The 25,578-nt window shown below is 40.1% G+C and overlaps 1 protein-coding gene across 1 annotated transcript; it reads right to left on the minus strand.

The window, feature by feature from the left end:
- Positions 1-213: 213 nt before the first annotated feature.
- Positions 214-25,578, minus strand: VGLL3 (vestigial like family member 3). The gene is made up of 3 exons (XM_066598528.1): positions 25,283-25,578; positions 8,266-8,512; positions 214-1,016 (listed from the first exon to the last, which is right to left on the minus strand). The coding sequence occupies exons 1-3, from the start codon at positions 25,382-25,384 to the stop codon at positions 487-489; spliced, it is 879 nt and encodes a 292-aa protein (XP_066454625.1). The 5' UTR covers positions 25,385-25,578; the 3' UTR covers positions 214-486.

The following is a 25,578-nucleotide window of genomic DNA, read 5'->3' on the forward strand; positions in this document are numbered from 1 at the left end:
TCTTTATATTTCTCCTATACTGCGTATGAATGGTAGTTCACAGGATCTGCAAAAAATTGTCACACCTGTTTGTTTTTTTTATCATAAAGTCGATTAAATCGCTGCTTATTTAGCTCACCCGGAGTGATCTGGATTCAATCATTTAACCGCAGGAATCGTAAAAGCATGAATACAGCCCACACGCAGAAATAGGAGCAAGCAAAGGGAAACAGATTAAGAAATCATTGATATTTAATATAAAACTGAACTATTTTTGGAATTATTCACATAAGGCTTTGGTCAAGATCCAAAAACAGGTAGACGACATACATAACATCAACATGGAAACTGTATTTGGCTTTGCATTAGAAAATACAATCATAAGGTCCTTTTCGGTCTATTAAGACGGGTTGTCTCCAAGGAGAAGCGTGTTGATATCCTGGATTTCACCTTTTCACCTCTTTTGCAGTTGCGCTGCCCTTAAGACATGCCTAGAAGCATGAATATTTAAGCTGGAAAGCTGTTGCCTGTCTCAAAGCCAAAACTCGGTACAATGTCCACAGTGCCATGGAAGGCCCCGGCCCAAGGTGTCGTAGCCATTGTTGTATTTGGTTCTGTTTTAGCTACTACATCACATTGTGGTGCAGGAATCCTGGCCGATCGCACTGAGGGCATCAGAAGAGGTCCATATCGTGGATCTAGATGGGCGCCAGGGTGATGATGATGATGGTGATGGTGGTGATGCATATGCGGATGTGCATGGTGGTGATACATGTAAACATCATGCATGTGTGCATATGAAGAACTTGTTGGTGAAGCCAATGGATAATGCCAAGATTCCGGTGGAGGATGTGGGATAGTCTGATGCATGTTATCTCCAGACCAGCTGCCTGGGTCTGGTGGGGAAAAATTGCCAGTGGCTGTTGTTGTAAAGTCTGGATGAGCTCCACTCAAGGAAGCTGGTGGTGATGATTGATATGAGCTTGTCCACAATGACGGAGGTAAACTAGTCCTTTGACACGAAACTGACGGACTCTCTGAAAGTGAAGAATAGGATAAAAAATCAATGAATAATTATAGACAACTGCTATAGAAACATTCATTGTTCATACTGATACATCATAACATGTAATACATACATAAAGCACTATAAAAGTAAAACTTATCCATAATGGGTGACATAGAAAATATACCCCAACCCCCAGCTATATGTATGTCAAATAGAAACCCATATGAGAATCAACTATACTTTGGGGTAAAGGAGTTGTATGACAAAGGCAGTCCTTGTTCATATGCCCTATTAGGGCATATAAATGCCATATATAGGGGTATCTTGCTCAAGACCCCCCTCTGTGACCCAGAATGGGTGGACTTTGCGGCATCCTTCTATTACTAGGCTGTCCCGTAATATTACATTTCCCCTGCAGAGGACACTAAAGGGGCTATGCTTGACTCTCTGGCTGGGGGTGTCAGGAGTGAAACCCGTGACCATCAGCTATTCACCCACATTCTGAAGGGGGTTGTATCTGACACGACAATCCCTTTAACCAACCGGTACCATGTTCTAGGAAACCCTGTTGATCCTATATCGGAGGTCCCCAACCTTTTGTACCTCGTAAACCACACTCAACTTTGATTGAGAACCGTATATTCAATTCCATGTGGAGGAAAGACATTTTTTACACTAACACCACATGGCAAGTTTGGTTGTGACAGATGTCAAGTGGCCAAAGAGTGCACTATGGCCCTCCTACATCGTATCCCAATTAAAGTGAATGTGAGGCCAATGCATTTTGCAAGTTGCCACAACTGCAACCCAACAATCTCAATAAATCCAAAGCTGATGGACTTCTTGCAATTTTAAAGTTATGGTAACTTGGAGACACAATGCGAGGACATTCACTTACTTTGGGATGCGATGTAGCAGAGCCATAGTGTGCTCTTTGGATGTGTCATGTGTGTCGATGCCAAAGTGACCAGATAGCCCTAATTTAACTGTTGATAAACTAGAAATATGCCAGTGTGAGATGTAACACTAGCATTATACTATCTGAATTGGTTCCGTTTGGTGCTTTAGGACATGTCTGCAATAATATCAACTGCAGTTAATATGGCCAGTTACTTAGGATTTCCCTAGCGAGCTTCCCTGAGCCACTGTTTAAGGACTATGCTCTATATGCTCCTCTAAGTTCTAAGATTACCACACATGGTGGTCTCCACTTAGAACAGTCATGATGATTACAGTTAGTGTTGAGCGAATTGAAATAGTAGAACCTTGTTTCGGAACGAACTTTGCTAAAAGTTTGATTCAACGAGAACCTAAACCTCAGGTGGTTTATCTTGACTGAACCCACTAAAAGAAGAAGAAGGAAAAATTACGAAAAAGAAGGAGTAGAAGGAAATGTAATAAAAGGGAGAAGAGGCAGGAAAAAGATGAATAAGGAAAAAGGAAAAGAATATTTTATCCTTTTTCTGTTTCCTTTTTTCCTTCTTTTTCTTCATTTTTTTTTATTGCCCTTCTTTTCCTTCTTTTTCCTTTTTCTTCTTCCTTCTTTTTCCTTCATTGTCTTTTTTCTTCTCTTTCTTCATTCATTTTGCCTTAAAACATCTCAAAGTACTTAGATATGCTTTTAGATGACCCACGTGTGTTATACAGGGCTTTTATGGCTCTTATACAAGGATTTTAGGGGGTATTAGTGAAGTTTCAGTTTGGATTAAACTAATTCGAACTGGACCAAACTTTCATCAAACCAGCCAAATCAAATTTTTAAAGCTTTGTTCGTCACTAGTTACCATATTCTTTTTTTATGGTTTCTCGAGTCGAGAAGGAGCAAGCAGCAAGGAAGGGTCAAAAAAACAAATTTTTTAGCTCTGTATAAATTAGCATTCCCCTAACTCACCCTTAGGATTCCTCTCATTTCATTCCCATTAAAGCATTCTCATTATTTTATCCTAATTGGGTAAATGTAAACTTTACATACTACAACGACGTCTACGATGAGCAAAAACGCTAAGAGTCCTCAAAAAGGGATGATATAATTGATTAAGCAATTCCGTGACATCCTAAAATGCCTTTTATAGTAAAGACTGAAAAAAGGGAAGCAGCAGATTCGAGAATGGATAAATTTGTCTACTGAATAATAGTTTGCTGGAGTTTGTTCCCTTGTTCGGGGCTAAGATTACTCATTTTTCTAATTATAAGTAAAATGTCAGCTATTTTAAGAGGGAACGTCCCATGGGAACAGTTTCTGATGCCTGGTTTAGATTTTCTTTTACATGTCTGACAGAAAAGGGTATTAGGAATCATGGAACTTTGTGTTACTGTTTGTGTTTCTAGGCCATCTACTTCTTTTAGGGCATTTTTCGAACTAACACTCAAGGTCAAGAGTCTAAAATTTGGTTTTCATATACCCAAGTATGAGATATGTTTGTTATACATGGTGACACTATATAACTCACCAATTTGACTTTTGATTACTCCCGTGAACCCACTCTACCATGACCGATTTCACTTTGGGCTACCCCTTTTTGAAGGATGTGGTCTTCACTGCAGGGTCTCTAGACCATTCTCTCAGGAGTAGTCTGGGTGCAGTGACAGCTGGCAAGTCAGCGACACTGGAGCAAGGTACCGGATGGACAGGCAGGGACAGAGTCAATATTAAAGGCCAAGGTCAGAAAAGTCAGAGTTCAAGCAATATGGTGAAACAGGCAGAAAGGTATAGCAGGTGGCAAACAGGCAATTCATATTTAAAGATCGGGGTCAGGTTAGGACATTCAGAATTTGGAAAAGCTAGGTACGCAGGTAAGGTTAAAAACCAAGAGTCAAACAGGAAATAGGAACACTTTCATAGAACCATTGCACAGGCACCTTCCAGTGGGGGCAAGTGCCTTATATAACCCATGAAGCATCAGGATTCGATGGGGATGGGAAAGCTGATTGCACAAGCTGCCCTTTAAGAGCTAGGCGAAGCACACATACCTCACAGGCAGATCTGACAACCAGGGGAATAGATTGGTGTCTACCGCACAAACAAAATCAAGGATACCAATGACTGTGACCGCTGGGAGGGGAATGTGAGGAGAGTCATATTATATGGCTGTTAGTCATTACGCTTCAGCAATTTCCAAAGTTAGGATCATTCCCTGAATCATGGGAAGCACATCAGTGACAGGTACAATATTTTGGCTAATTATTGTGTCATAGCTAAAGAAACTACAAGACAGTAGTCATAAAGTTGGTCTTAGAAAATACTCCTTGGTTGGGGGTAAGGGTTTGCTGTTTAAATGGGTTATTCTACAGGACATGTAATAAAAGTCTGATTGGTGGAGGTCTCACTGCTGAGACCCCCGAAGCTCATAAAAATGGGGGTTTTGTGTCCCCCTCTCCTCCTCACTAAACCCCCCTCTTGTATTTGGATTCAGTTTGATAATCCATGAGAATCCATGTAAGCAAGCATTCAGTCTCAGTTGAAGTAAATCTAATATTGAGCTCATTCTCCCCATCCCTCACATAGTATGGCGTCTGCACAGAGTCTTGAAGCAATAAGAGAGAGTAAATACCAGACATTGTTTTACAGTGCGGTGATGAAGAAAACATGAGTTTCTCAAGCCAGTTTAGGTCACGAACAGGATGACCCAAGCTTTGCAAAAAATTTCTATATGATTGACAGAATGAATGAATGTTGCAAGAAAGTTAACCTTTTCCAATCCACTGTCTGACGTCTAAAGACATTCTGATTGAAGGCTGTACAGCTCCGATGTCGGAAAACGTCTGGCAGGGTATTCTTACTGTAGATTACTGGCCGCTCTGTTGTCGGGGGCCTCTCCAGCATGTTCCATACTGCAGTACTGGCTACAGCCAGCAGATGGCGCCATTGTATAATGGCAGAAAGAGAAAGCCCCCTAGGAAACCCTGAATCCAAAATTGGATTGCAAAGGGTTAAAGCTGCTCTATGCGCAATATTCAAAAAATTATGAGGTTGAAATTTGACTCGGCCTTATGAAGGTCTTTTATTTTTTAATATATCATTTAGTCCGGGGGGCTATTGTTTGTGTTAGAGGGACATTTTGCCGAACAGCAATAGGCATCAAAGGCAATTGGTCATTCTTTGTTCCCATGAATTGTTCAACCACTACCTGACTTTAACCCCTTTCCAACATGTGCCATACATGTACGAGGAATGTCCTGTGTCATTGTATGGAGAAGACCCAGGATCCGAGCCTGCTCTATACACAGTGGGTGTTGTCTGTCTGGTTCAGAGAGAGATAGAAATTAGCTGAAGCGATCAGAGTTTAGATGTAACTGTCAGTTCTTTAGTGCCTGCAGAAATACAGTATAATGCAATACTGAAATATTTCAGTATATTGTATAAATTATCAAATGTTCACTACTTGACAAAAAAGGTAAAAGATTAAATTATTAGTCATTTAAAAAAATAAAATGTTTAAAAAAAGCCTTTTCCCTATTATCACATAAATATATACATAGATTAAAAAATTGGCACTACCACATTCTTAAGAGTCCAGTTAATAGCCTAATTTATCCAGCACATTGGACGCCATCAGAAAATAAAATACAGAATACCAGAACTGCGCTCTTTTAGCCATACCATTTCCAAGAATAACAAGACCAAAAAAAATCATATGTACCTTTAAGTGGTACCAATAAAGACAAAAGGTCAGCCCCTAAATAATGAACCCTTACACAGCTCTATTGTTGGAAAATTTAAAAACGTAATGCAGGGTCAGAATATGGCAATCAAACGCATTTGGTTTTTTTTTTTGAAAGGCATTTTTTAATTAGTACAACATAAAAATGTATATGAATTTGACATTGCCATAATTGAATTGATCCACAGATGAAAGATAACACAACTTCATAAAACAGCCCCCCCCCCCAAAAAAAATGGTAATATTGCTTATTTTTCCACTACAGCCCAATTTTCAAAAGTTTTCCAATACATCATATGTAGAGATGAGCGACTATACTCGCTAAGGCACATTACTCGAGCGAGTAGTGCCTTAGCCGAGTATCTCCCCGCTCGTCTCTAAAGATTCGGGGGCCGGCGGGGGAGAGCAGGGAGGAACGAAGGGGAGATCTCTCTGTCTCCCTCTCTCCCCCTCGCTCCCCCCTGCTCACCGCCGCAACTCACCTGTCACCCGCGCCGGCCCCCGAATCTTTAGAGACGAGCGGGGAGATATTCGGCTAAGGCACTACTCGCTCGAGTAATGTGCCTTAGCGAGTATACTCGCTCATCTCTAATCATATGGTATGTTATTAGAGTTGAGCGAACATACTCTGGCGAGCTTGATGCTCGTTCGAGTATTAGCGTACTTGATGGTGCTCGATACTCGAACGAGCATCAAATGGCATTCGACCCCGCCCCAGCTTTTGGCTCCTCCCCGCTGTGACGTGCCTGTTTTGGCCCCTCCCTGCCAAGACGCAGCGCTCATCATTTGAAAATTTTTGGTCTGGCAGGGAGGGGAAGGGGAAGGGAGAGAGAGAGAGAGAGAGACGAACCAAGAAAAAAAAAAAAAAAGCTCGGGACCCTGCGTTCCACATACAAAAATGCTCGAGTCTCCCATTGTAGTCAATGGGGTTCATTATTCGAGTAGAGCTCTCGAATTTTACGAAAAGCTCGACTCGAATAACGCGGACCCGAGCATTTGGGTGCTCGCTCATCTCTATATGTTATGTTAAATGTTACCATTGAAAAATATAACTCGCCCCACAAAAATCAAGCCCTCATGTAGCTTTGTCACCGGGAAAATAGAAAAGTTTAGATTTTTTGAAAGGGGGGATGCAAAAATAAGAACAAAAAGAAGAAAAATGGCTGCAGTGGAAAGGAGTTAATTGACCTGCTGGTGATGTTACCTAAAACCTGTTCTTTTGATTGCACTAATTTTGAAGACCAGAAAAAATACAGGAAGTCAGAGCCCCTAAAACTTTTTTTCTAGTGAAATATGAATGGGAAGGGATGAGGTTGAGGCAAGTTCTAGCCAGTGAGCCGGGTGATTTCCCTTAGTGGATGTAAAGCTCTGGGAGGGCGAAACCCCTTGATTGTTTTTTTTTTTTTTTAGAAAGCCTGTTTTTTAATGTTGTTACAGTACACTGAGCAGCTGTGTAGATTTTTTTTCTCCCAGATAACCCATATAATTAGATAAATTTATAAATTTAGGTTGGCATTGAGATTTCTTAGCATGAAAATAAGCTACTGTAACAAAGCAAAGGCCATAGTAAATGTTATAAAGGGATAGACCTAAAAAGTTGTTCGAAGTTGGAAAAGTTCGAGGAGTTGTGGGATGTTCTATATATTTTCAATAAAATTTAGCTCACAATAATGATATTTTGATCAATTTTGTGCAGTTCATCCAAAGCTTTTACTCACTTGTTGACGGTGCCGTCTATGAAAAGCCTAGCTGTAGGAGGGCTTTTATTTTGCAAGATGAGTTGCATTTTTTATAGTACAATTTAACTTTTTTACTTTTACTGCCAGCGGAACCAGCTAACACCCACTGAGCATAGAAGGGGCCTGGTTCCCAAGACCATGTAATTAACCCCTCGCTACTGCACAATGCATGTTTAGGTTATGCTGTTGGGGAAAAGATTAATTTTAATGCTGAATTTAGTTTATGTTGTCATGGAATATAAAGTGTTAAGTTTCAGAATGCAATAAGTGTATGTTTCTTACCTTGTATTGGACTATTGACCCTTAAATAGAAGACTAAAACCTATACTTTGTAGTGCCGGGGAACTAGGATTTTAAGATAAGAAGTCAACAGACAAATTAAATAAGGCTAAGCTATGTTAACAGAGAAGACAAACAACTATTGCAGAAATATTGTCTAGTGCAACAGCAATATCCTGACTTAGGTAATTTGTATATCTGAGACGAGCCTTAAGAGCTTTGAGACTATTTGGTAGATGTCAATAAGTCTTGTGATCAATCAGCTTTGTCACCTACGTAACACTAACCTATGTAACACTAATCTTTGTACCAAGTAACTTTTGTATACGCCTTCTTCTTTCTGTATAAGAGTTGGTAATGTTCATAATAAAGTAGAATTTCATTGAGATTCTCACTGGAGAAGTGTCTTGACATAACATGGAGTGATTTCATGCTATTGATAGATAATTACTAGCAAATCTTTTCATCACGGGCTTCCATATCTACCAATTTGGCACCTGGCAACGAGGTCATCAGATCGGTATCGGTGTGGTCCGATAACAATGTATAATTCTACATAAAGCATTAACTTTGATAACGGTAACAGATTTCAGTTTACCTCGACTCATTCCTGTTTTGCACTTTGAGGCTGAGTTTTCTGGATTGAAGTTGCTTATTTGACTCAAGGCCCTAGAGAAATGTTCATCGACGACTGCACCGATGTCTCCATGAAAGTAGGTCAAGAGGACACAACGTGAGTTCAGATATTCCATTTCAGCCGGCTGGTCCTTTTCATCTTCTTCTTGCTTGGTTGGGACGGACATCTCTAAGGCTTCCTGCATCTTATTGTAGGCACCAGTCTTCTTCTGCGAGAAAAAAAGAAGAGAAGCCACAAACGGATACTGTCAGAAAGATTGTAATCATGGTCACCTTGTTTGCACAATTAAAGCACCTAATATCGGCAAGGGAAGACTGAGACCAATGTTGACCCCTGAGAGTTAAAGGCCATTGGCTTCTTACTAATCCCTATAGTCATAGAAAACTTGATTTGGGTTACAAAAATGCATTTGAAGAGCACCTTTCACTTTCATTTAATTTACAGGCCCTACACTAACTGCCCAAGAATCTATGGGCACCCTCAGAATACGGGGCCTTAAAGGGATTGTCCGGTTACCGGACAACATGCTCCTTTTAGTGCCCTCTGTGCTAAAATAAGAGGAGCAGTACTTACCTGTTCCCTGCCATCACATTCCAGCGCTGCAGCCCTGCCATGGTTCCAGTGTTTGCTGCCAAATACCTATCATCATGGCGCTCCTTATGTAAGTGAGGAGAACAAGCTGTGACACTGCAGCCTCTGATTGGCTGCAACTGTTACCTTATGGCCGGTGACATCATCTATCACAACAAACACCCGGCTAACAGTAGGGCTGCAGTGCTGAATTACAGCGGCAGAGGACGGGTAATAACACTTCCTTTTCTTATTTTAGCACAGTAACCAGACAACCCCTTTAAACATTGACCAAATGCCCAAATGGTCAGCCCATCACAAACTATTGAGAACATTCGTTAAGTAGGAAAGAAAACAAATGGTTGATTGTACTCCAGGTCTGTGAAGACAAGCTGGCTGGCATGATGATTTTGCACTGATCTTCTGCACACATGATTTTTGGCTGTTGGTAGCTTCTAAGGGGACCCAAGGTATATAAAGCAGAGTAGGCTTAAAGGGGTTGTCCATAGTTAGAAAAATATGGCTACTCTCTTCTAAACACAGTGCCACACTTGTCCGTGGGTTATGTCTGGTATTGCAGCACAGCTCCCATTCACTTCGATGGAGCTGAGCTGCAATACCACATACAACCCTATGGACAAGAGTGGCACTGTGTTTGAATCTACAGAAAAAACTATAGACCTGCGCAGGTCTATAGTTTTTTCTGTAGTTTCTTTTGACTTATCCGACCTCTTAGGAGGAACGGAGTTATACTGTGACCCGCAGCTCTCCAGAAAGTTTTGGATCGTTCTTCTTGCTTAATCTGTTTTTTGGTATACCCTGGATAAAATAATTCTTACGAGCACACCAGGATGTTAGGTGCAGGCATAACCACCTGAGGGTGATATGCCTTGCACCAGGTGAGTTACCACACGAGCATCATTGTGGTATTATACATAGTTGTTGGCGCTCTCCGTGACCCCTATTCTCTACTGTGTTTGAATGAAAGCAGCCATGTTTTTAAAACTTTTGACAACCCCTTTAACGTCAAGCTCCTAAATCCTAGTGCAAAATTGATAATGGTGTTCTCCATTTACCATGAGCCATCTCTAATAAATATGTCCTTTTACGTAATAGTAAACGATCAGCCCAACAGCTGATTCTGGTGATAATTCTTTAGCAGCACGATTAATTGCCGTTAAGTGGGGACCACAGAGGGGAGCAATGTTACTAAGTGGAGACCAAAATAAGGAGAGCGCTGTTACTATGTGGGGTCCACAGAGGGGAGCACTAATATTGTAGGAAAGGGCGGAGGGTTGGACCAGCTAAGCCTGGAGGTCCCTTCCTACTCTACGATTCAATTGTTCTGTGATTCTATGGTTACTACCCTGTTTCCCTGAAAATAAGACATAGCCTAAAAATAAGACATAGCATGATTTTCACAAATTTTTGAGGATGCAAAATGATTTTTCAGGCTTTTTGAGGATGCTTGAAATATAAGCCCTACTCCAAAATTAAGTTCTGCTAACAGGTAATTTAAAAAGTCAATTTAAATAGTGTCCAGGCAGCTATACATGTAAAAAAGTTAAACTTTTTTGAACAAAAAATTAAAATAAGACACTGTCTTATTTTCTGGGAAACACGGTAAAAGGTTCATTGGGGTTAGCAGCAGGACTGAGTGCAGTGTGCATTGCAGAGATGAGTCATGGCTGGAAAAAGTTTTCATGGCAGTCTGGAGCTAAATAGAAAGAACGAAAACAGATTCCAATCAGAGAAGACGCTACCTGCGATCAATAGGGGTAACTGCACTGTAATCACTAGCACTGGAGGTAACTGCACTGTAATCACTATCACTGTGTAAAGCTGGTATCTCACTATTAAATAGTAACTGTAATAGGAGGCATGAGTAGCTCAAAGGCTTAGTACTTGGTTCCTTAGAGCATAACACCCCAATAGCAGAATGGTAACAGCAAGCTGACAGGTTTTTCATGTGTTCCCAGGTGGAACAATGGAGGTAAAATCATATGTTGTGTAAAGCAATGCTCCTAAACCACACCAATAAACTTCATATTTGGCGAAAAAGCTGGCAACTCTATATGTGGTAGAAGGACCTTTAGGCCTCCTCAGGCTTCAGGGCTGTTCTCTGCTCCATATAAACTCCTCTTCACCATATCATGCTGTGAACCAATCGTTCCTCTTCTACTGCTCTATTCCTAGCACTATTCCGACCCTAGCAACTGGAGGAATGATTCCTGAAAGCCATAATGTGCGCCTAGGATTGCCACCTTGCCGATAATTCACCGGTGCTGGTATTTTTTTTGTAGTGAATGTATTAGTGACTGGTAAGAAGTAAATGTCCGCTGAGAGGCCAGGCAGCAACCCCGCACCATCCAGGATGTCACTCCCCCTGTATGGCTTCCATCAGAGACTGTGACTCCTGTGCTCTCCTCCGGCGTCTATGTCCTGTACGCAGCGCAGAAGTCGGGAGAAGAGGTCAGGATTCATAGCCTCAGATTACAACAGACGGAAGCTAGACAGAGTGAGTAACATACTGGATGGTGCTGGGTTGTTGCCTGGCCACAGGTTCAGGATGGGTAGGACACAGGGAGGGTACCCTATTACTATTGGGGGGCACTACTCAGGGCACTGTTACTATTGTGGTCACTTCTAGAGCCACTATTCCTACTGGGGCTACTTCTGGGGACCCTCTTACTATTAGGGGCACTGTTACTATTGGGGCCACTTCTGGGGCAGCTATTACTATTGGGACCACTACTAGGGGTACTGTTAGTATTAGGGCCACTAATGGGGACACTATTCTTACTGTGGGCACTATTACTATTGGGGCCGCCTCTGGGGACACTATTGCTATTGGGGGCACTGTTAGTATTAGGATCACTATTGGGGGCACTGTTACTATTGAGGCCACTACTGGGGACACTATTACTACTGTAGGTACTTTTACTATTGGGGGCCACTTCTGGGGGTACTGTTAGTATTAGGGCAACTAATGGCGACACTATTCCTACTGTAGGCACTAGTACTATTGGGGCCACTTCTGGGGACACTATTGCTATTGGGGGCACTGTTAGTATTAGGATCACTATTAGGGGCACTGTTACTATTGAGGCCACTACTGGGGACACTATTACTACTGTGGGTACTTTTACTATTGGGGGCCACTTCTGGGGACCCTATTACTATTAGGGGCACTGTTACTATTGAGGCCACTACTGGGGACACTATTACTACTGTGGGTACTTTTACTATTGGGGGCCACTTCTGGGGGCACTATTTCTACTGGAGACACCGTTACTATTGGTGATAGTGAAGCGAACACAATTACTAGTTGCAGCTATTAAAATAAGGGAGGTAACACCATAGGTTGTGATAAGCCACACCCCTTTTACCTTGGCCCCTGTTTTTTGATGATAAAGGTGGTAATCCTATGTACGCTATAAAAAGTCTAAAAAGCTCTCAGGAAAGCTAATCAATTCATTCACTGCAGTAGAAACATGTTCTGGAACAACTGTAAGGAGGATAAAAATACATTTTAGATCATTTTTCTACCACTGACATATCAGAGCAACTAAGGAAGAATCCTGGAATGCTAAAAAAATAAACAGCCGCGCAGACGTCTCGCAGCGTTCTGGCACAATGTGCTACCAAATAATTTCAATTACATTCCAGGACAACAAAGTGAGTCCATGTGCAGGAGCCTACGAGGATACGGCCGGCACCGAACCTTCCCTGTCCCCAGGCAGAGGTAACAGTCCACGGAATGTATCCTAGGACCTGTGGAGTGGTGGTCCTTACACTTCTAATCAGGGAAACTGCAGTATAAAAGGCCACGTGCATAATAATGACGGAAAGGAACCAGACCTGATGGGTAGTAGCCGATGCTAATGCTTGAGAGATCGCCTATACACATAGTGAGTACAGTGATTGGCACTGCAGCGGTGTGCTGTCCTGGTGCATAAAAGTACATAATAATGTCCTGCGGCATGATGAAGTCCTCACTATATATTGTATTACTATACTTTTAAATTATTCTTATATCCCATTACGTCTTTCTATGTGAACAGTGGATGAGAGAGAGATGCATAGATAGATAAAAAGAATGGGGACAAATAGACACAACATAGATGGATAGATAGATAGATAGATAGATAGATAGATAGATAGATAGATAGATAGATAGATAGATAGATGAGATAGATAGATAGATATGAGTTAGATAGATGGATAGATAGATAGATAGATAGATAGATAGATAGATAGATAGATAGATAGATAGATAGATAGATAGATAGATAGATAGATAGATAGATGAGATAGATAGATATGAGTTAGATAGATGGATAGATAGATAGATAGATAGATAGATAGATAGATAGATAGATAGAGAGATAGATATGAGTTAGATAGATGGATAGATAGATAGATATGCGATAGATAGATAGATAGATAGATAGATAGGAGATAGATAGATAGATAGATAGATAATGGATAGATAGATAGATAGATAGATAGATAAATAGATAATGGATAGATAGATAGATAGATAGATAGATAGATATGGGATAGATAGATATGACATAGATAGATAGATAGTAGAGATGAGCGAGCACCCAAATGCTCGGGTCCGTGTTACTCGAGTCGAGCTTTTCGTAAAATTCGAGAGCTGTACTCAAGTAACAAACTCCATTTGCTACAATGGCAGACTCGAACACTTTTGTATGTGGGACGCAGGGTCCCGAGTTCTTTTTTTTTTTTTCCTTGGTCTCTCGGTCTCTCTCTCTCTCTCCCAGCCCAAAAAGTTGCCATTGACGCGGGCACTGCGTTGCGGCGGGGAGGGGCCAAAACAGGCACGTCACAGTGGGGAGGAGGCAAAAACTGGGACGGGGTCGAACACGGCGTGATGCTCGTTCGAGTAACGAGCACCATCGAGTACGCTAATACTCGAACGAGTACGTTCGCTCAACTCTAATAGATAGATATGAGATAGATAGATATGTGATAGATAGATAGATATGTGATAGATAGATAGATATGAATTAGATAGATAGATAGATCGATAAATAGATAGATCGATAAATAGATAGATAGATAAATAGATAGATATGAGATAGATAGATAGATACGAGATAGATAGATGATAGATATGAGAGAGAGAGATAGATAGATAGATAAATAGATATGAGATAGATAGATAGATAGATAGATAGATAGATAGATATGAGATAGATAGATAGATAGATAGATAGATAGATATGAGATAGATAGATAGATAGATAGATAGATATGAGATAGATAGATAGATAAATATGAGAGACAGATAGATAGATAGATATGAGATATATAGATAGATAGATAGATATGAGATAGATAGATAGATAGATATGAGATAGATAGAAATGAGATAGATAGATATGAGATAGATAGGTAGATAGATATATATGAGATAGATAGATAGATAGATAGATAGATAGATAGATATGAACTAGATATTAGAGGGAGAGATATTAAGGCCCATTCACACCAGCACTAGTGCTTTCTGTCTTTTCGTTCCAGTTGTAGCACTATTTATTTAGTTTAAAAAAAAAAAACAGAACCAAACGGAAAGAAATCAAACTGAAAGCTTCCCATTTGCTTTCTGCTTTTTTAAACGTATTGAAATCAATTGGACCAATGACAGACGTGAACGAGCCTTTTTATTCCATGTTTATTGCTCTTGCTTTTATGATCTTATGTGATGTAGTTAGATCTCTATTGTCCTACGTATATCGCCCTGGGGTTAAAGGTTGCTTCAAAATAAGTCACAGATAAAAAGAGGTAGAGAAAGTTTGGAACCACCCAGAAATACGTCACCTAGATGTTTAGTTTACATACATGACAGATGTAAGGACACAAGAACAAAATCAAGTTGTCTTTACACATCAAAACTCCCCCATCCGCATGTATATGCAATGACCTAAACATCCACCTACAGTCATTCTTCTTCTAAGCAGGACAGATTGTGAGTCCTGTCCGCCCCCTTATTGACGGAGCACAGGAGGTGACTTCCTCTACACCTGCATATAAAAGGGACAACGACCGGGGTGACTGACAGCGGTCAGCAGGAGAATGACAGCGCCTCTTGAAAACTCCCTACACGTTACCTTCTGCCAGGCAGATAATAATCTAGAAGAGAGGAGTCATCATGGGTCTGATAGTCAGTCCCTGGTAAGTCCTTGGTAAGTGACCGAGGATACAGCAGTACAAAATAGAGTCTAGGATCTGCTGCAAATCTGCAAAAGTCACTGCTGTTATGAAAAATGGGAGGAAAACAATGATAATTTGGTGTAATGACCCTTGGGTGGGACTACAGATGCAATATGTTGCACTATGACGTATTCGCCCCTCGAAGAATTGCTGAATGCAAAGTAAACTACTCCCCGCGTGGCGCGCCGATGCTCTCCTTATATTCATACTTAAGGTAAATTTGATAAGGAGTCAACTACTTTATCACATTTTTAAAAGAACTTTACTTAACAGCAAATGGTTAAATGATTTTGCTCCATCGGAGGGCTCGATTTACTTAAATATCACACCAGACATACATCATTAACCCCTTCATGACTGCTGCAGTATGGCTTTTACTAACCTCACTAATGGGCTTTAAACTTTCACTTACATGTTTTTAAGGCAGTAGAAGGACCTGACTACTAACAGCCAGGCTCCTACTCTAACAGCAAGGAACAGAGAAACCCCGCTATCCAACGAGAATCCAAAAGATTATCGTTCGGTGAAAATGGATGCACAAGGGATATCATTCAGTTTCTGCATATCGAAAAGCAAATAATTAATCGGTGCATGTAAACAGGCAGTCTTCATTTATGAATGACTGCCGGTTTAGTGTGAATGAAGGTGGCCGGGACAGCCCCAGCCCATTCCACCTCCATTCCCTAGTGATGGTCATTTCTATGTAAAAGCACAGGAACAATTTTAGCTGGGATGGCCTGTTTGCCATCTAGCGTTCGACAGGTTATCCCCTATAAAAGCACTTTTAGAAATGGCCAATACACTGAAGATAAGGCCAGGGATTTTGTTATTTTAGACTAGACTTGATTTGTAAATGTGGGTCCATTCTGGTCACTGTCAGAATAAAAGCCTGGGTTTTACTTACCACTTACTACTAGCCCACTTACTACTGGGGCCACAATAAGAGGTCACTAATACTATTAGTGCCACAGTGAGGGATCACTATCACTAGTGGGGCCACTATGGGGACCATATTATTACTATGGGTGACTCTATTACTACCTGGGTCACTATTAGTTCTGCGGCCACTATAGGGGTAACTAGTATTACTGGAGTTACTATGGGGGTCACTTACCACTGGGGCCACTATGGGGGCCCTTATTACTACTTGTGCCACTGTGAGGGTCACTATTATTATTGGGGCCGCTACAGGGGTCACTTTTATTACTTGGCTCACTATGTGGGTTACCCACTACTGGGGCAACTATGGGGGACCCTATTACTATTCGGACCACTATGGGGGTCACTCTTATTATACAGTCTTAAAATTACAATTGGCCCTTTGAAGACAACTGTGATGCTGATGTTGAACTCGGTGAAAATGAGTTTGATGCCCCTGCCTCAGAGAAAGGGGGCCCCAGCTCTAATTACACCATCCCTTCTGCTACCGAGTAGTGAGACCCCCTCCATAGATGAACTGCATTGGTAGCAAACAAGGAGGTGGAGAATTGGCCCAAGGGTCATTTTAAAGAGCATACCTCTCCTGGGTAGCAAATCTGGACCCTGCAATAGAGGGCCCATTTAAAGAAACTTTGTCACCTACTTTAAGCCCTATAGGCTAAAGCTTATGGGCTGAATGTAGATGACCCACTCAGTCCGGGTGTTATACTTACCTCCCCCACTGTTTGACGGGATGTGACTAGTAGGGGAATATGATCATAATATGGATACTTATGAATGATCAACACACAGTTGGTAAGCCTAGCAAGATTTGTTTTCTTTTCTAGGCAAGTCTTCATTTGTAAATTTGGGTCAATTCTGATTACTGTTGGACAAAAAAAGATGTCTTGGGGTTGAAAAGAGGTAAGCATGAAGAATTTAATTTGTGAGTTGACTTTAGTTGAGAAGATGTTAGTTGTAGGGAGATACGATCAGAATATGAACAGTTATTAAAGACCAATGCACAGCAGGTAAGACGGGAGATCACTGCCTTTACTCTAGACCTTAGTTGGCAAATGTGGGTCCATTCTGGTCACTATTGGACAAAGACCAAGATGCCTTGGGGCTTGAAAGAGGTAAGCAGGAAGAACTAGCCATAGCTTGATGTGATTAATAGGGGTAACTATACGAATAGCCAATACAACATGAACGTCAACTGCAGAAAGTCTTACAAAGATACTGGCTCGAGAACTTTCCCACCTTCCCATCTTCATTCATGTCTATGTTCATGCCTATAAGCCCACAAGTATGGTTTCCCTCTGTACCTACTCTGAAGATTAAACAAGTCCGGTAGATAATGGCTGCAGCACAGGTCACAAAACCAGATCCAAAGAGTGGAAAATGAAGACAGTTACAGAATATTTCACCAAGTATTCGCACTCTCAGACAATCGTATATCGGTCGGGTTTTCACGCCCAACCGATATACGCTGCACCTCTCTGCAAGGGGAGGAGGCGGGATGGGACAGGAGCTGTGTTTATTGAGCTCCCGCCCCCTCTCTGCCCCTCGCCACTGTTTGCAATGGGAGGGGCGGGACGGGGTGGAACTCAGCTCTGCCCCATCCCGCCCTTCCCATTGCAAACAGTTGCGAGGGGCAGAGAGCTGGCAGGAGCTCAATGCACACGCTCCCGTCCCATCCCGCCCCCCCACCACCTTTGCAGAGACGGACAGCGTATATCAGTTGAGCGTGAAAACCCGGCCAATATACAATCATCTGAATAAGCCCTAAGCCACATTTACACACAATATCTCACGCGGCTGTATAAATGAATGTATTTCATTCCTGCAATGTGAATAAGGGCTCTTGCACACTTGCATTTTTCTTGCGCATTTTTTCATGCGATATCGCAGTTTTTTTTTTACACGATTGTCAATGGGACTTTCAAAAACCAAGTTTGTGCTTTGTGATTTTTGTGCTATGCGTTTTTAACATAAGAAAGTCCCATTGACATTCGCGTGAAAAAAACGCGCAAAAAAACGCAAGTTTGCAAGAACCCTAAAAGTTAAATGCTTGTGTAGAAAAATTTTTAATTCAGGAAAAAATTTATTTTTGCGTTCTACAGCAGTTTAGTGAAAATATAAATTGCTTAAAATAAAACCTTGTTGCCCTCAGCAACCAATCACATCACAGCTTTCATTTATTCAGAGTAGGTAAACCTCTTGAGCCATTTTTGTTTTTTTCTTACTTTTTCTCCCAACTTTAAAAAAAAAAAAGTTGAACTTTTTAATTTTCTAATAAAATAGCCATATGAGGGCTTGTTGTTTTTTGCAGGATGATTAAAAATTGCTTTCTGACACCCGTAACTTTTTTTTCTGTTGATAGGGCTGTGTGAGGGTTTATTTTCTGCAGGTTGAGCTATAGTTTCTATTGACACCATTTTTGGGTACATATGACTTTATGGTTGCTTTTTATACCACTTTTTCTTGGAGACAGTATAACCACAATACCAAATATGCTTAGTTTTTTTTCTTACACTAAAAATTTGAAGAGGGTTTTTTTTAACTTTTTAAAATATTTTTGTAATAGTTTAAAATAAAAATCTTTATTTAACTATTTTTTTTAGTTTCACTAGGGGACATAAACTTGTGATCATCTGATTGCTTGCACAATATAGTGAAATACTTCTATATTGCAGTTTATTATACTGGGAGCCAGATTGTCATTGCAACTAAACAGCACCCCACAAATCTTGGCACAGGGGGCTAACAGGGGCATACAGGGATCCCTTCACTCTGTCAAGCCATTTAAATGCCTTACGCAGCACTGATCACAGCATTTAAAGAGTCAGCGCCTGGGATTGGAGATATAAATGAATAAATCTTGTTATTTGTATAGCGCCAACTTATTCTGCAGTGCTTTCAGGTAATTTTATTTATTACCCCCCACCAAGCTGGGAACTCATTTTACCGAACATGGAAGGATGGAAGGCTAAAGTCAACTTTGAGCCAGCTACCTAAGCCACATGGGGATTGAACTAGCAACCCTCAGGTCGTGAGTGAGAGCTTAGGACTGCATTTCTGCTGCCTTAACCCAGATATCTCTGATGCTACCTGCTAAGACCAGGTGCCAGCTTTATTTTGCAGCACGCACTCACAAGGCTTAGCTCCATACAAACTCTGTACACATGCGCCATACATCTACCGCAGATGTTGCAAAGTGCTTGAGAAATGAAAGCTGAGCTCTGATTGGTTGCTACAGACAAAAAGCCCAGTTTCCTCTGTCAGTCTAGATACATCTCCCTCATAGTTCCTTTTTAAAGATGTCATTTGTACATGTAATTACAATGGAATGCGTCACTCTACTGCATTATCTAGCTATCATAAAGGAATACTAGTAACATCCCGGACGTAATAGAATGGCATGCTGCGCTATTTTGCCTGGGATCTCATGCCAGATCAGCGCTGGAGCTTTGAGCGGGGCCCCCAGTGCAGATGTGAAAGGGGCTTTAGATGGCACGATCAACACTGACTAGCTCCAATCACGGGCATTGCCTGATTGCCCGGTATATAAGGAGCTTGGCACTTGAGCCAACTCCAGACCCCCCTCTGCCAAAACCATATGATGTATCTCCATGTTATACTATTGGGAAGGGGTTAAAATGATATAATTAGGAAGAACCATTGTATACAAAAAATTAATAATGAAGTACCCACCGGGTGCTGGTTTATACCCCCTTCTGAGACTACTGTTTGTCCCCTTAACTCTTTTCCGTGTCTGCAAGACAACATGACCTTCAGGGCCAAGGAGCTCAGTGGGACCTGTGAGGAGGGGCATTCAGTAAGTTTTCTTAAAATGGGCCAACCAGAAATGGACTCAAATCAGTATAGGAGATACTATTCAGATATCAACCAGAAGCGCGAGCAGCCCATTTTATGGACTTGATTCATTTTGACAGATCTTGCCCATAAAAGAAAAGCAGACAGTCCAAACCATCATCCAACCACATATATGGATCAATATACCCCATTGTCTCCCTCTCAAGCAGTAAGTACCTAAATTGCAAGTTACCCCCTATCCATAGGATAGCTTGCAAGATCGGTGGGGGCCCCAACTCTAAGACCCCTGCCAATCTCCAGAACAGGACTGCCGTGACCTGCTCTAACTGTCACTGTGGGGGTCGCTTGCACTGTGAATGGAACGCTGGCCAAGCATGGGGATGATGGAAATACCTGAGCGGGTGTCGCTTGGGCATCTCCGCAGTCCCAATGACAGTGCATGGAACGCTAGTATGATCAGTGCTCCATTCAGTCTCCTCCTCACTATGGGGGATGCAATAACCCCACAATGAGGAGGACGGGCGACATGGGAGTCCCATTTTCGAGATGAACAAGGGTCTCAGCAGTGAGACCCCCACCGGTCACCAAGTTATGGCCTATCATGATGCGCCGGTCATGCTATGGATTGCTACATCTGTAAAATGCTACAGGGTGCACAAACATAGTCAAAAGCCTTTCTAACTGTATTGTAACTATATCCACTACGCCAAATATTCCTGTAGTTGTGTGCGGTGCCAGAATAGCTCCGAACTCCTTCCCTCTTGCTGGCGAGGTTCCTTCTCTCGGAGACACTTCCCATGTAGAGAATGATCTTCGTGCTTAATAATGATAAAACTTTATGGAATGCAACAGCAGAATTCTGGAGTCTCTAATGACCGCCATGTCTGAGCCAAGTCCGGCAGGCCCCACCTCACACCCACGCTCGCTGCATGCTTCTAGTCTGCTGTCAGGCTGATAAGAGAAGACATTTCTTGTAGCCACATTCTATCCCCACGGCTACATAGAGGCACTGGGAAAACTAACAAAGTCCTTATTATTACATGGACCGCTCCGTCATTTTGCTTTTTCGAACTCTAAAAAGTTGACGGGTTTAGAAATTTAGTGAGTAAACACTGAGGGAGCAGCAGAGAGGAGTTTGGGTTATGGAGAAACTTACAGCACTAGTAAGAGTCAGAGAACACATTCAGCTCTGCTACATCTCAATGTCAAACCCTACAATTGCATGAGATACAGTGTATGTGGAGGCTGCACAATGGAGTCATTTTACTTTATTCAGTATTATATGTAACCGTTGTTCATAAGGCTGATTGCCTCAGGACCTATCCACACGGGTGTATTTTCTGTCCGTATTCAGTCCGTATTCTTTATTGCCTGAGTACAGATAACATTCGGGCCCAGTCAATTAAATTGGTGTTTTCAGACATACGCTTTTTAGGCAGATCAATTGCAGCATGTCCTGTTTTGTCCGTATTCGTAGACCAACTTCGCCCATTTAATGATATGGATGCATAAAACCCCCGCAGCAAACACACATCAGCATCCGTATTCACTGCAGGGGTTTTTGTGCGCCCTGTTTTCTGTGGGTAGGTGACAAACGTGGCATCACTTGCACTTTTTCGCATTTTTTTTCTCAGCACATGAAAAGCATCATAAATACGGATCTCATATCTATCTATCTATCTATCTATCTATCTCATATCTATCTCATATCTATCTATCCATCTATCTATCTCATATCTATCTATCCATCTATCTATCTATCTATCTATCTCATATCAATTGCAAATCTATCTATCTATCTATCTCACATCTATCTATCTCATATCTATCTATCGCATATCTATCTATCCATCTAATATCTGTCTATCTATCTATCTATCTATCTATCTATCTATCTATCTACCCATCATATCTATTTACCGTATATATCTGTCTAATATCCATCAATCTGTCTATCTAGCTGTCTATCCATCTCATATCTATTCATCTATCTATCTAACATCTATCTATCGCAAGTCTATTTACCTCATATCTATCCATCTAATATCTATTTGTCTATCCATCTAATATCTATCTATCTAATATCTATATATCTTATATCCAGCTATCTAACTCATATCCATCTATCTATTTATCTATCTCATATCTATCTATTGCATATCTATCTGTCTATCCATCTAATATCTATCTATCTCATATATATCTCATATCTATCTATCTCTCTATCCATCTAATATCTATCTATCTATCTTATATCTATTTGTCTATCCATCTAATATCTATCTATCTCATATATATCTCATATCTATCTATCTATCTATCTCATATCTATCTATCTATCTATCTCATATCTATCTATCTATCTATCTCACATCTATCTATCTCATATCTATCTATCGCATATCTATCTATCCATCTAATATCTGTCTATCTATCTATCTATCTATCTATCTATCTACCCATCATATCTATTTACCGTATATATCTGTCTAATATCCATCAATCTGTCTATCTAGCTGTATATCCATCTCATATCTATTCATCTATCTATCTAACATCTATCTATCGCAAGTCTATTTACCTCATATCTATCCATCTAATATCTATTTGTCTATCCATCTAATATCTATCTATCTAATATCTATATATCTTATATCCAGCTATCTAACTCATATCCATCTATCTATTTATCTATCTCATATCTATCTATTGCATATCTATCTGTCTATCCATCTAATATCTATCTATCTCATATATATCTCATATCTATCTATCTCTCCATCTATCTATCTATCTCATATCTATCTATCTATCTCATATCTATCTCATATCTATCTATCTATCTATCTATCTATCTATCTATCTATCTATCTCATATCTATCTATCTATCTATCTATCTATCTCTCATATCTATCTATCTATCTCATATCTATCTCATATCTATCTATCTATCTATCTATCTCCTATCTATCTCATCTCGATCTAATGTATAAATGTGTTTCCCATATTATCAAGGTTATATTATTAATACTGCACATGTAGAATATGAATGATCTGATCTCTATTATGTTACATTTTCTCATTTTTGTTTTTATTTAGTATCTAATAAATTAATACTGAATATTGACATGTAAGAATCTGATGACTTAAGTTGGGACATGCACTTTATGCACACTACAGAGCCTCCCAGTGTATAGAGCATGGCGTTGCCAGCTGCTGTTATATCTGCTGAACTTTACATTCCAGCACATGGAGGAAACTCCCGGTCATGGTGAGAACCCTCAATTCACGATAGGATAGATAGATAGATAGATAGATAGATAGATAGATAGATAGATAGATAGATAGATAGATATGAGATAGATAGATAGATAGATAGATATGAGATAGATAGATAGATAGATGATAGATAGATAGATAGATAGATAGATAGATAGATAGATAGGAGATAGATGGATGGATAGATAGATAGATATGAGATAGATAGATAGATAGATAGATAGATAGGAGATAGATGGATAGATAGATATGAGATAGATAGATAGATAGATAGATAGATAGACAGATAGATAGATATGAGATAGATAGATAGATAGATAGATAGATAGATAGATAGATAGGGGATAGATGGATAGATAGATATGAGATAGATAGATAGATAGATAGATAGACAGATAGATAGATATGAGATAGATAGATAGATAGATAGATAGGGGATAGATAGATAGATAGATAGATAGATAGATAGATAGATATGAGATAGATAGATAGATATGAGATAGATAGATTGATATGAGATAGATAGATAGATATGAGATAGATAGATAGATAGATAGATAGATAAATAGATAGATATGAGATGGATAGATAGATAGATAGATAAATAGATATGAAATAGATAGATATGAGATAGATAGATAGAGATAGATAGATAGATCGATATGCGATAGATAGATAGATAGATATGAGATAGATAGATAGAGATAGATAGATCGATATGCGATAGATAGATAGATATGAGATAGATAGATAGATAGATAGATATGAGATAGATAGATAGATATGAGATAGATAGATAGATAGATAGATAGATAGGAGATAGATAAATAGATAGATAGATATGAGATAGATAGATAGATATGAGATAGATAGATAGATAGATAGATAGATAGATAGATAGATAGATAGATAGATAGATAGATAGATGGATATGAGTTAGATAGCTGGATATAAGATATATAGATATTAGATAGATAGATATTAGATGGATAGACAAATAGATATTAGATGGATAGATATGAGGTAAATAGACTTGCGATAGATAGATGTTAGATAGATAGATGAATAGATATGAGATGGATATACAGCTAGATAGACAGATTGATGGATATTAGACAGATATATACGGTAAATAGATATGATGGGTAGATAGATAGATAGATAGATAGATAGATAGATAGACAGATATTAGATGGATAGATAGATATGCGATAGATAGATATGAGATAGATAGATGTGAGATAGATAGATAGATAGATATGAGATAGATAGATAGATAGATAGATAGATAGATAGATAGATAGATATGAGATAGATAGATAGATAGATAGATAGATAGATAGATAGATAGATAGATAGATAGATAAATAGATAGATATGAGATAGATATGAGATGGATAGATAGGAGATAGATAGATCGATATGCGATAGATAGATAGATATATGGGATAGATTGATAGATAGATAGATAGATAGATGCATTGGTGTTTAGTCTAGTCCATTTACTCTTCAGGAGAGCTGTGTACTGTCATATGGACAGTGTGATCATCAGCTGACACTATTATGCATGTGTAGCAGTGCTGGACACTATTTATTGCCCCAGGACCCTCCGCCGACTAGCCCTCAGTCAGAGAGTCTGAATTTCATGTTATTATGTTCATACTTTCCTATTATTTCATGTACATTGCACGCGGTTCGTCCCGGATATGTTTGTTAGTTATACAGAATATAGGAGTAGCAGAGATGGATTTGTCCTTTAACTTTTTGGTACTTCATCATAAATGTACCAAATGTTAACTAGACCCTTAACCAGTTATGATAACTACCATGTACTACAATGCTGTAAACTGAGTTGTCACAATGTGTCAGTCACCTTAACGATTGCTACATCTGTATTTGTGCATTGTGACAACTGTCTCAGAAAACTGCATTGGTTTAGTACGGTCCCACGTAGGACCACCAATAATTTTATACCATATCACACTGACTTGTGCCGCATGACAAACTCAACCCTGCTACATCACTTCCATGCATCTTCCTAATACTTTCTGATGTGAAGATAAACCGCTGCGAAGTTTCGTTAATATTATACGTCCAAGTATACAGATATTAGACAGGAACAAGACTCACCTGTTGGTGGTGATAATACGCTGGTGTACAAGCCGCCGTGCCAGGCAGATACTGGTGCATGCCATACACTTGATGATGGTACATAACATCCAGACAACTCATTGCAGGACCTCCAGTCAGGTGCCCCCCTCAGTAAGTCTTATCCTAGGAGTGGGCAAGGGGGTTTGGCATATTCCTTGCTCCTGGATGCTTTCTCCATACGTCCCTTATAGAGCAGCAGGATGAAGATACAGGCAGCTGCATTAGCATGCACACAATAGACATGCCACACAGCGGCCAATAGGCAGCTTGGCTCT

The sequence above is a fragment of the Eleutherodactylus coqui genome, chromosome 4 (genome assembly GCF_035609145.1).
Source record: "Eleutherodactylus coqui strain aEleCoq1 chromosome 4, aEleCoq1.hap1, whole genome shotgun sequence".
In the NCBI taxonomy this organism is placed as follows: Eukaryota; Metazoa; Chordata; class Amphibia; order Anura; family Eleutherodactylidae; genus Eleutherodactylus; species Eleutherodactylus coqui.